Source organism: Loxodonta africana, chromosome 26 (genome assembly GCF_030014295.1).
Source record: "Loxodonta africana isolate mLoxAfr1 chromosome 26, mLoxAfr1.hap2, whole genome shotgun sequence".
Classification (NCBI taxonomy): Eukaryota; Metazoa; Chordata; class Mammalia; order Proboscidea; family Elephantidae; genus Loxodonta; species Loxodonta africana.
The window spans coordinates 42,285,239-42,298,131 of NC_087367.1; the positions used below are offsets into that span (position 1 = coordinate 42,285,239).

The following is a 12,893-nucleotide window of genomic DNA, read 5'->3' on the forward strand; positions in this document are numbered from 1 at the left end:
GTACTCTAACAATTTTGAAAACCTAGAAGAAATGGATGAATTTCTGGAAACACCCTAAACTAACACAGAGGTAGAACAACTAAATAAACCCATAACAAAAAAAGAGATTGAAAAGGTAATTTAAAAATTTCCAACCAAAAAAAAAAAAAAGCCCTGGCCCTGATAGTTTCACTGGAGAGTTCTACCAAACTTTCAGAGAAGAGTTAACACCACTACTACTAAAGGTAATTCAGAGCATAGAAAAGGACAGAATACTCTCAAACTCATTCTATGAAGCCAGCATATCCCTGATACCAAAACCAGGTAAAGACACCACAAAAAAAAAAAACTACAAACCTATATCCCTCAAGAACGTAGATGCAAAAAGCCTCAACAAAATGCTAGCCAATAAAATTCAATAACATTATCAAAAAAATAATTCACCATGACCAACTGGGATTCATACCAGGTATGCAGGGAGGGTTCAATGTTAGAAAAGCGATTAATGTTTTTATTATAAATTAACTACGAAATTTAATCTAATAAATTATTAAAATATAATATAAAACAAAATATTTAATAAATATAATAAAATATAAAATATGATTTAATTTGATAAATTACAAATTAAATAAAACAAAAGACAAGAATCATACGATCTTATCAATCGACGCAGAAAAGGCATTTCACAAAGTTCAACACCCATTCATGATAAAAACTCTCAGCAAAATAGGAACAGAAGGAAAATTCCTCAACATAATAAAGGGCATTTATACAAAGCCAACAGCCAACATCACCCTAAGTGGTGAGAGTTTGAAAGCATTCCCCTTGAGATCAGGAACTAGACAAGGATGTCCTTTATCACCACTCTTATTCAACATTGTGCTGGAGGTCTTAGCCAGAGCAATTAGGCTAGATAAAGAAATAACGGACATCCAGGTTGACAAGGAAGAAGTAAATGTATCTCTGTTTGCAGATGACATGATCTTATACACAGAAAACCCTAAAGAATCTTCAAAAAAACTACTGAAACTAATAGAAGAGGTCAGCAGAGTTTCAGGATACAAGATAAACATACAAAAATCAGTTGGATTCCTCTACATCAACAAAAAGAACATCAAAGAGAAAATTCCCAAATCAAGAAGATAAAATACTTAGGAATAAATCTTACCACAGACGTAAAAGACCTGTAAGAAAGAAAACTACAAGACACTACTGGAAGAAACCAAAAAAGACCTATGTAAGTCGAAAAACATACCTTGCTATTGATAGGAAGACTTAACATTGTAAAAAGTCTATTCTACCAAAAGTGATCTATAGCTACACTGCAATTCTGATTCATATTCCAATGATAGTTTTTAATAAGAGGGAGTAACAAATCACCAACTTCATACGGAAGGGAAAGAGGCCCTGGATAAGTAAATCATTACTGAAAAATTAGGACAACGTGGGAAGCCTCACTCTACCTGATTTTAGACAATATTATAGCACCACCGTAGTCAAAACAGCCTGGTACTGCCACAACAACAGAAACACAGACCAATGGAACAGAATTGTGAATCCAGACATAAATAAATCCGTCCACATATGAGCAGCTGATATCTGACAGAGGCCCAGGTCAGGTAAACGGGGAAAAGAGTCTCTTTAACAAATGGTGCAGGCATAACTGGTTATCCATCTGCAAAAAATTGAAACAAGACACATACCTAACTCAACGCACAAAAACTAACTCAAAATGGATCAAAGACCTAAATATAGAATCTAAAACGAAAAGATTATGGAAGAAAAATTAGGGACAATTCTAGGAGCCCCAATACATGGCATAAAGAGTATACAAAACATCACTAAAAATTCACAAACACCAGAAGAGAAACTAAATAACTGCGAGCTCCTAAAAATCAAACACCTATGCTCATCCAAAGACTTCATCAAAAGAGTAAAGAGATTACCTACAGGCTGGGAAAAAGTTTTTAGCTATGACATTTCCAATCAGCACCTGATCTCTAAAATCTACATGATACTGCAAAGACACAACTACAAAAACACAAATAACCCTATTAAAAAATGGGCAAAGGATATGAACAGGCACCTCACTAAGGAAGACATTCAGGTAGCTAACAGATACATGAGGAAATGCTCACGACCATTAGCCATTAGAGAAATGCAAATCAAAACTGCAATAAGGTTCCATCTCACTCTAACAAGGATGGCATTCATTCAAAAAGCAAAAAATAATATGTGGAGAAACTGGAACATTTATACATTGCTGGTGGGAATGTAAAATAGTACAACAACTTTGGAAATCAATTTGGCGCTTCCTTAAAAAGCTAGAAATAGAACTACCATACGATCCAGCAATCCCACTCCTTGGAATATACCCTAGAGAAATAACAGCCTTTATACGAACAAATATACGCACATCCGTGTTCACTGCAGCACTATTTACAATAGCAATAAGATAGAAGCAACCTAGGTACCCATGAACAGGTGAATGGATAAATAAATTATGGTATATTCACACGATGGAATACTACGTGTTGATAAAGAACAATGATGAATCCATGAAACATTTCATAACATGGAGGACTCTGAAAGGCATTATGCTGAGTGAAATGAAGCAGTTGCAAAAGGAAAAATATTCTATAACACCACTATTATAAGGACTTAAGGAATAGTTTAAACCAAGAAAAAAATATTCTTTGATGGTTATGAGAACTGGGAGGGAGGGAGGGAGGGAGGGAGGGAGGGAGGGAGGGAGGGAGGGAGGGCGGGCGGGCGGGCGGGCGGGCGAGGAGTATTCACTAATTAGATAGTAGACAAGAAATACTTTAGGTGAAGGGAAAGAAAACACACAATACAGAAGAGGTCAGCACAACTGGACTAAACAAAAACAAAGAAGTTTTCTGAATAAACTGAATGCTTCAAAGGCCAGCATAGCAAGGGCAGGAGTTTGGGGACCACGGTTTCAGGGGACATCTAGGTCAATTGTCATAATAACATCTATTAAGAAGATATTCTGCATCCCACGTTGGAGACTGGCTCTGGGGTCTGAAATGCTAGCACGCAGCCATCTAAGATACATCAATTGGTCTCAACCCACCCGGAGCAAAGAAAAATGAAGAACACCAAAGATACAATGTAATTAGGAAAGGGCCACATACACCAGAGAGTACATTACCCTGAGACCAAAAGAACCTGATGGTACCCAGCTACAACCAATGACTGCCCTCATATGGAACACCACAGAGAACCCCTGAGGGAGTAGGAGAGTAGTGGGATGCAGACCTCAAATTCTCATAAAAAAAAAACCAGACTTAATGGTCTGACTGAGGCTAGAAGGACCCCAGAGGTCATAGTCCCTGGACCTTCTGTTAGCCCAAGACAGGAACCATTCCCAAAGCCAACTCTTCAGACAGGCATTGGACTGGACTATGGGATAGAAAATTATGCTCGTACGGAGTGAGCTTCTTGGATCAAGTAGACACATGAGACTATGTGGGCAGCTCCTGTCTGAAGGGGAGATGAGAAGGCAGAGGGGGGCAGAAGCTGACTGCGTGGACACAAAAATAGAGAGTGGAAAGGAGTGTGCTATCTCATTAGGTATAGAGCAACTAAGAGTATATAGAAAGGTGTGTATATAAATTTTTGTATGAGAGACTGACTTCATTTGTAAACTTTCACTTAAAGCACAATAAAATTTTTTTTTTAAATCTACGCGGCCAATGACAGGGTTCCAAAATACATAAAACAAATTTTAACAGCACTGAAAAGAGAAACTGACAGTTTCACAAAAACAGCAGGAGACTTCAACACACTACTCTTCGTAACAGACAAAATATCTAGGAAGAAACTCAACAAAGACACAGAAGAGCTAACAGGTACAATGCCAACTTGACCTCATAGGCATATACAGAACACTTCACCCAACAGCTGCAAAGTACACATTCTTTTCCAGTGCACATGGAACGTTCTTACGAACAGACTACATCTTAGGCCACAAAGCAACCCTCAACAAAATCCAAAACACTGAGATCATAGTATCTTCTCTGATCACAACATGAGCAAGGTAGAAATTAACAACAGGAAGAGAAAGGGCAAAATACCAATTACATGGAAATTGAGCAACACCCTGCTTAAAAACCACTTGGTAATAGAATAAAGATCAAATCAAGAAACTCCTAGAAACAAACAAGAATAAAAACACATCATACCAAAATCTTTGGGACACAGCAAAGGCAGTGCTCAGCGGTCAATTTAAAGCAATTAAAAAAGAAGAGAGGGACAAAATCAAAACATTAGCTACACAACTCAAACAAAAAAGAAAGACAACAGCAAAAAAACCCACAGCCACCAGAAGAAAGGAAATAATAATGATGAGCACAGAAATAAATAAAATAGTGAATAGAACAACAATAGAAAGAACCGACAAAACCAATAGTTGGTTATTTGAAAAGATCAACAAAATCAACAAACCAATGGACAAACTGATAAAAGAAAAACAGGAGAGGATGCAAATAACCCAAATAAGAAACAAAATGGGGGACATTACAACAGACCTAACTGAAATAAAAAGGATCATAACACAATACTATGAAAAACTATACTCCAACAAATTTGAAAACCTAAAGGAAATGGAAAAATTTCTAGAAACACACTACCTACCTAAACTAACACAAATCTGAACAGACCCATAAGAAGAGAAGAAATTGAGAAGATAATTTTTTTTACAACTCCCAACAAAAAAAGGCCCTGGCCCACATGGCTTCACCAGAGAATTCTTCCAAACATTCAGAGAAGAGCTTACACCAGTACTAGCGAAATTATTTCAGAACATAGAAAAGGAAGGAATACTTCCAAATTCATTCTATGAAGCCAACATAACCCTGACACCAAAACCGGGCAAAGACACCACAAAAAAGGAAAATTACAGACCATGAATATAGATGCAAAAATTCTCAACAGAATTCTAGCCAACAGAATTCGGGATCCTATTAAAAAAAAAATATACCACAACCAAGTGGGATTCATACCAGGTATGCAAGGACAGTCCAACACTAGAAAATCAATCAACATAATCTGCAACATAAATAAAATTTAAAAATCACAAGATTATCTCAACTGATGCAGAAAAGGCATTTCACAAAGTCTACCAACCATTCCTGATTAAAAAAAAAACTCTCAATGAAAATAGGTACAGAAGGGAAATTCCTCAAATAATAAAGGGCATCTACATAAAACCAATAGCCAACATCATTCCTAATGGAGAGAGACTTAAAGCATTCCCCCTGAGAACAGGAACAAAACAAGGATGCCCTTTATCACCACTCTTATTTAACATTGATCTGAAAGTCCTAGCTAGAGTTATAAGGCAAGAAAAAGAAATAAAGGGCATTTAAATTGGTAACAAAAAGTAAAACGGCCCATCTGTGGATGAAAGGATACTATACATGTTGGTGTTAGGTGATGCCGAGTTGGTTCCGACTCACAGCGACCCTATGTACAACAGAATGAAACACTGCCCTGTCCTGCACCATCCTCATAATCGTTACGCTTAAGCCCACTGTTGCAGCCACTGTGTCACTCCATCTCATTGAAGGTCTTCCTCTTTTTCAATGACCCTCTACTTTACCAAGCATGAGATCCTTCTCCAGGGACTGATGCCTCCTGATAACATGTAAAAAAGATGTGAGACACAGTCTCGCTATCCTTGCTTCTAAGGAGCATTCTGGCTGTACTTCTTCTAAGACAGATTTATTCATTCTTTTTGCAGTCCATGGTGTATTCAGTATTCTTCACCAACACCACAACTCAAAGGCGTCAATCCTTCTTTGGTCTTCCTCATTCATCGTCCAGCTTTCCCATGCATATGAGGTGACTGAAAACACCACAGCTTGAATCAGGCACACCGCAGTCTTCAAGGTGACATCTTTGCTTTTCAACACTTTAAAAAGGTCATTTGCAGCAGATCTGTCCAATGCAATGCGTCATTTGATTTCTAGACTGCCGCCTCCATGGATGTTGACTGTGGATCCAAGTAAAATGAAATTCTTGACAAAGTCAACCTTTTCTCTCTTTATCATGTTGCTTATTGGTCCAGTTGTGAGGATTTTTGTTTTTTTTATTTTGAGGTGTAATCCATACTAAAGACTGTAGTCTCTGATCTGCACCAATAAGTTCTTCAAGTCCTCTTCACTTTCAGCAAGCAAGTTTGTGTCATCTGCATAACGCAGGTTGTCAATGAGTCTTCCTTCAATCCTTATGCCCCGTTCTTCTAGGATTATTTGCTCAGCATATAGATTAAATAGATATGGTGAAAGGATACCACCCTGACACACACCCTTCCTGATTTTAAACTATGCAGTATTCCCTTGTTCTGTTCAAACGACTGCCTCTTGATCCATGCACAGGTTCCCCATGAACACAATTAAGTGTTCTGGAATTCCCATTCTTCGCAATGTTACCCATAATTTGTTATGATCCACACAGTCTTTGCATAGTCAATAAAACACAGGTAATAGACTACCCAAAAGATTCCATGAGAAAACTACTGGAACTAATGAAAAGATTCAGCACAGTAGCAGGATACAAGATAAACACACAAAAATCATTTGGGTTCCTATACACCAATAAAGAGAATGACAAAATGGAAATCAGGAAAAAATACCATTTATAACAAACCAAAAAAACCAAACCCAGTGCCGTTGAGTCGATTCCGACTCATAACCATTTATAATAGCCCCTAAAAAAAAATACTTAGGAATAAATCTAATCAGGATTGTACAAGACCAATACAAAGAAAACTACAAACCACTACTGCAAGAAACCAAAAGATATCTATATAAATGGTAAAACATACCATGCTCATGGTAGACTCAACATTCTGATAATGTCAATTCTACCAAAAAAAAAAAAAAAACCCAAAGCAATCTACAAATACAATGCAATCCCATTTCAAATACCAACAGCATTCTTTAAAGAGATGAAAAACTAATCACTGACTTCATATGGTAAGGGAAGAGGCCCCAGGTAAGTAAAGCATTATTGAAGAAGAAGAATAAAGTAAAAGGGCTCACGCTACCTGACCTCAGAACCTCCTATACAGCTACGTAGTCAAAACATCCTGGTACTGGTACAACAGATACACTGACCAATGGAACAGTATTGAGAACCCAGATGTAAATCCACACACCTACGGTCACCTGACCTTCGACAAGGGTCCAAAGTCCATCCAATGGAGAAAAGACAGTCTTTTCAACAGATGATGCTGTCAAAAATGAATGCCCATCTGGAAAAAAAATGAAACAGGACCCATACCTCACACCATACACAAAAACTAATTCAAAATAGATCAAAGACCTAAATATAAAACCATAAAGATCATAGAAGAAAAAAGAGGATCAATGCCAGAGGCCCTAATACACGCCATTAACAGTATACAAACCATAACTAACAACACACAAACTCCAGAAGATAAGCTAGATAACTGGAATCTTCTAAAAATTAAACACTTAAGCTCATCAAAAGACTTCACCAAAAGAGTAAAAAGAGAGCCTACAGACTAGGAAAAAAAATTTGGCTATTGCAAATTCAACAAAGGTCTAATTTCTAAAATCTATAGGAAAATCTAATGCCTCCGTAACAAAAAGACAAATAATCCATTTAAAAAATGGACAAAGGAAATGAACAGACACTTTACCAAAGAAGACATTCAAGCAGCTAACAGACACATGAGGAAATGCTTGTAATCACTGGCTATTACAGAAATGCAAATCAAACCCAAAAGGAGATACCATTTCACCGCCAGCATTACTGGCATTACTGGCACGAATCAAACAGAAAATAAGAAATTCTGGAGAGACTGCAGGGAGTTCAGAACTCTTATGCACTGCAGGTGGGAATGAAAATGGTACAACCATTCTGGAAAACTATACGGGGCTTCCTTAGAAAGCTAGAAATAGAAATAGCATATGATCCAGCACTTCTACTCCTAGGAATATATCCCACAGAAATAAGAGTTGTCATATAAATAGACACATGGTTAAAAATAAAAAATTATTTGAGTATTATGCGACAAGAAACTACAATTGAGTATTATGCGACAAGAAAGAATAATGATGAATCTTGTGAAGCAAGTCACGACATGGATAAATCTGGACTGCATTATGCTTAGTGCAATAACTCAATCACAAAGAAACAAGTATTGTATGAGAGCACTAAAATTAAAATTCATGAAAAGGTTTACACACAAAAAGAAATGATCTTTGGTGATTACAACGGAGGGGAGGGCTGGGGAAGGAAAAACACCAAATACACAATAGATAAGTGGTAACTTTGGTGAAGGGCAAGACAGTACACAATACTGGGGAAGCCAGCACAATTTGTACAAGGCAAAGTCATGGAAGCTCCATAGACACATCCAAACTCCCTGAGGGACTGAATTACAAAAAAAAAAAAGGAAAGCATTTGTTCTGAAAAACAACAGAAAGTTTGCAAACAAAATGTATCTTTCACTGGTTTCCTACATCTGCAATCTTCTTTCTGGGAGACTATAAACCTAGATCTACATTAAAAAAAAAAAAAGGTGATTCTAAAGAATTACTTGAAAACTCTGCAGCCCAGCTGCTGACACAGCCCAATGGCAGTCCCCCTTTCCTACGAAAGCAACAACTATTCTACAGAATCCAAAAACTTAAAAATCATTTCCCCTCCTCCCAGCCACATTTAAATATTTTTGTCTAAGGCTGTCTCCTAAGTCAGCTTTGGCAAAAGAAATACAGCTTCTGGAGGGTGGGGGTTGCAGAATCTTCATCTAACTTTAATAGAATCAACCTGAAAGAGGCGGGGCACTGTTTCAAGGAAAAATTGAGCAACAGGCTCCAAGAGAAAGAGTGCATAGGAGCACTGATAGGTGTTTCCAGAAGATGATCCAACATTTTCCTCTCTGGACAGAGCAACCTGGGGGAGGGAAGGACAGGACTCTCAGCACCACAAACCATCAACTAAATTAACATCTCACTCCCAAGTGTCAAAAAGGCCCTTGTCAACACACAATACAGGGAAAGTCAGCACAACTGGACTAAACCAAAAGATAAGAAGCTTCCTGAACACAACCAAACACTTCAAGAGACAGAGCAGCTGGGGTGGGGGTCTGGGGACCATAGTTTTGGGGGACATCTAGGTCAACTGGCATAACAAAGTTTATTAAGAAAATGTTCTGCATCCCACGTTGCCAAGTGGCCTCTGGTGTCTTAAAAGCTTGTAAGCAGCCACCTATGATGCATCAATTGTTCCCAATCCATATGGAGTAAAAGAGAATGAAGAACATCAAAAACATAAGGAAAATATTAGCCCACGAGACAAAAGTGCCACATAAAACAGAGACTCCACCAGCCTGAGACCAGAAGAACTAGATTGTGCCCGGCTACCAGCAATGACCACCCTGAAAAAGAACGTAGCAGAGAGTCCCTGTCAAAACAGGAGAAATGCATAGTGCAGAAATCAAATTCACATACAAGGACCAGACTTAATTTTCTGACTGAGGCTGGAGGGACCCCAGAGGATATGGCCCCCAGACTCTGTTAGCCCAAAACTAAAACCATTCCCAAAGCTAACTCTTCAGACAAAGATTAGACTGGACTATAACATACAAAATAATACTCATAAAGAGTGCACTTCTTAGTTCAAGTAGATACACAAGACTCAAGTAGATACACAAGACTCCAAAGGTGGGATTAGAGGGCAGAAGGGGACAGGAGCCGGTTGAATGGACACAGAAAACCCGAGGTGGAAAGGAGAAGTGTGCTGTCACATTATACAGATAGCAACTAGGGTCACATAACAATATCTGTATAAATTTTTGTATGAGAAATTAACTCAAGCTGTAAACTTTCACCTAAAGCACAATATACATATTTTTTAAAAGGCCCTTGTCAAATGGGAACTTACAACATCTGAATCAACACACTCGATTTAGACTTAAATGGCTGGTTTGAATCTCCTCCCAAAAGACCCTACTCTTTAGCCCCAGTCACCTCTCTCAAGCCCATGAGTTACAGCTCAGTGCCCTTCACCTGTAAGAGTTCCACTTTTGCACCTTCCCGTTGGTTAAACTGTCCAGCACATCGTCCACACTAATCCACTTGTTAGGGCACACTGAGCAAGCCTGGTTTCAAGTCCCTGGTCACCGCTGGGAGCCTGTTTCTTCTACAGCCAAGTGGTCCAGCCAGCATCTCTCTGAAGGCTTCACTGTCTTACAAAGCACAGCTGGATTCTTGCCCAGGGCTTTGAACTCCTGGTGAGGATTGGCATTTCTAACAAGTTCCCAGGCTAGCTAGGGACCAAGTTATTATACATAAGAATCACCCAGAGATCTTGTTAAAAATGTAGATTCTGATTCAGTATATCTAGGGTGGAAATGCAGAACCCGGCTGTGGGAGGCAGTGCCTCAGCAGCTCACTCACACAAACATCTCATTGAACATTTCCAGAAACACCACCTGTTTCAGACACGTGCCTTTGTAACAAGGCGTGCATGCATGCCTAGACCCTGAACCGACTTAGATGGCATTTTGCAAGGTTCCACGAGTTCCCTGCTTGCGTGCGCGGGCACACAAATACACTCCACCTCAGGTTAATGTGAGTTTGCCCGCCTTACTTGCCGTGTCATATGCCTCAATCTTCCCGCTTGCATAATGGAGAGAAAAACTACTACCAGTCTTTCGTGGGGCCGGAGAATAAGCAGATTTCTTATTGTCTATCGTTGCTTCACTATCTCGAACCTAATAGTAAGACCAGGAGGGAAGTATTACTACTATCGACTCGATGGCACTGGGTTTTGTTTTTTTTTTTTTCTGTTTAAGGTAAATTAACTCCCCGAGATTGAGTAACTTGCTCAAAAATTTATAGCTGTTAAGTGATAAACCGGCTGGAGTCCTGCAAGGTCAGTCTAAAACTGCAAAGGGAAAGCAGAAGGTGATAAAGTACAAAGGTGTTTAACCTCGTTTTACCCACCTCCGGGAGAAAGACAGCAATCGCTCAAGGCGAACGTTCCCGCCCCGCCCCATCCCGGATTACAAGGATTGGCTGAGAGCCCTCCGGCGCCAACAGCCAGACGAGCTGTGATAGGCTGCGAACGCCGGGGGTGGGACAGTCTGTTCGTCGTCTTGACTCACCCGCTTATGCTGGGCGTCTATGCGGCCCTGACCTCCTCCTAGTAGTGCGGCGCGGCGCTTGTTCTCGATGCGCTCGTTAATGGGGACTGGCTGAATACAAAGACTGCGGACCGCGGCGCTCCGCGTTGCCTGGCTCCCGACACTGCTCACTAGAACCCAAGGCTTTGTTCCAGAAGCCGCCACCCGCATTGCCGCAGCCATTTTTGCTCTGCCGATGTGCCCCCACCCGCGCTCATGAGTGCGCATGTGCTCCAAGCTTGGGCGTTGCGGGGAGTACGCATGCGCTTGATCGGGTCGGGGAATGGGGCGGTGCTGCCTGTGAGCTGGACTGCATGATGCGCTTGTTGGAAAGACCTGAGACCTGAAGCTGCCACACCCAGAAGGAGTGTGTGATTGGCCCTCAGATCTTGTTACCTGCTTGCTGACTGCATAGATGAAAGGCTTAGTCCTTGCTCTTCTCTGGCCCTCTGGGCCCGTAGTTTTGTCATCCCACTTCCAGAAAATAATGTAATGAGTAGATAGTTATCGTTAACCGATGTTTATTGAACACTGTGCCAGGCGTTGTTTTAAACATTAACCATGCTTTAGTGTATTTAATCCCAGTAATTCTTGGAAATAGAAGTATAAAGAGGATAATTTGATCAAAAGTCAAGACTAAAGATGTGGTGAATGCAGAATTCAAACACAGACACATACTAACTGCCAGGCACTGAACACAGGAGTAACTCTAGTGAGTAATTCTCCAAGTGTGGACCCAGCAGTCTGAGCATCACTTGGGAGAAGATTGGAAATACAAATTCTCTTGCTCCACCCAGATCTATATAATCAGAAACGCAAGGGTGGGCCCATCATTCTGTTTCCTAAACTTTATAGGTGATTCTGATGCTTGTTTAAAGTTCAGGAACCACTGTTTTAGGGATTTGAAGCAGTGGTGTAACTAGGGGATGGGGATCGCACCAGGTGACACTGTCAGACGGGGTGATACCAAAATGACCGTTTAAAAATTTTTGTTCAGAACTTTGGCAGAAATTTATTATTTTTTATAAAATATCACCGTAGTTATAAAAAAATTTTTTTGTAAGCCCAGCTTACATGTATCAATATACCTACAAGGCTAAAACTCTATGCTAATTTACTTTTTGAACCTTCTAATGTGCTCCCGTCAGAGCTCACATTATACTCAATTATTGATGATGCTTGGAAATTATGTGGTTTCATGTGTAGTTGTTTTCATTGCTGCTGGTGTTTTTATAGTCGCTGGTTTTGTCAAATTTTTGGTGTTTTTAGCTACAAATTGTGTTAATTAGTATTTGAGAACCTGTATCATTAACTTTTTTGAGAATGAAGTAGTAATTAAAGGAAAAGGAGAAAAGTCAAAAAAGGCTTCCACTCAAAAATAGTACTTTAACAAATAATGTAATTCAATGTAGAAAGATTTTACAAAACAAAATTTTGTTAGTATTCATATAATCTAAGAAATATTACATTTAAGCAATTTACAACTATATCACATATTACTTTATGATTAAAATTGATAATAAAATTACATGTATAACAATATATTGATTGTATAACTGATAACTAAATAGAAAAATTGACAGTTTAAAGCATGAAGTGGGGAAGATGCCATGTTTCTTAATACATGTTTAGAAATAAATCTTAAATTCAGTTCTTTTTCAATTTCCTTTAAAAACATCACTGTCTTGCAAATATATCTGACTTTAATTAAATTTTCAGGGTTTAA

General features: G+C 39.1%; 1 protein-coding gene across 4 annotated transcripts in view; it reads right to left on the reverse strand.

The window, feature by feature from the left end:
- The window catches only part of PCCB (propionyl-CoA carboxylase subunit beta), a 221,736-nt gene extending 210,339 nt beyond the window's left edge, over window positions 1–11,397 (reverse strand). For 3 of the 4 annotated variants that reach the window (XM_010599497.3, XM_010599496.3, XM_064277283.1), the window contains exon 1: window positions 11,150–11,397. In XM_010599497.3, the coding sequence (XP_010597799.3) occupies window positions 11,150–11,395 (246 nt within the window). In that variant the 5' untranslated portion in view covers window positions 11,396–11,397. The remainder of the gene's footprint in view (window positions 1–11,149) is intronic. The other variant, XM_003419982.4, reaches the window with a different exon arrangement.
- Between the last annotated feature and the right edge of the window lie 1,496 nt (window positions 11,398–12,893).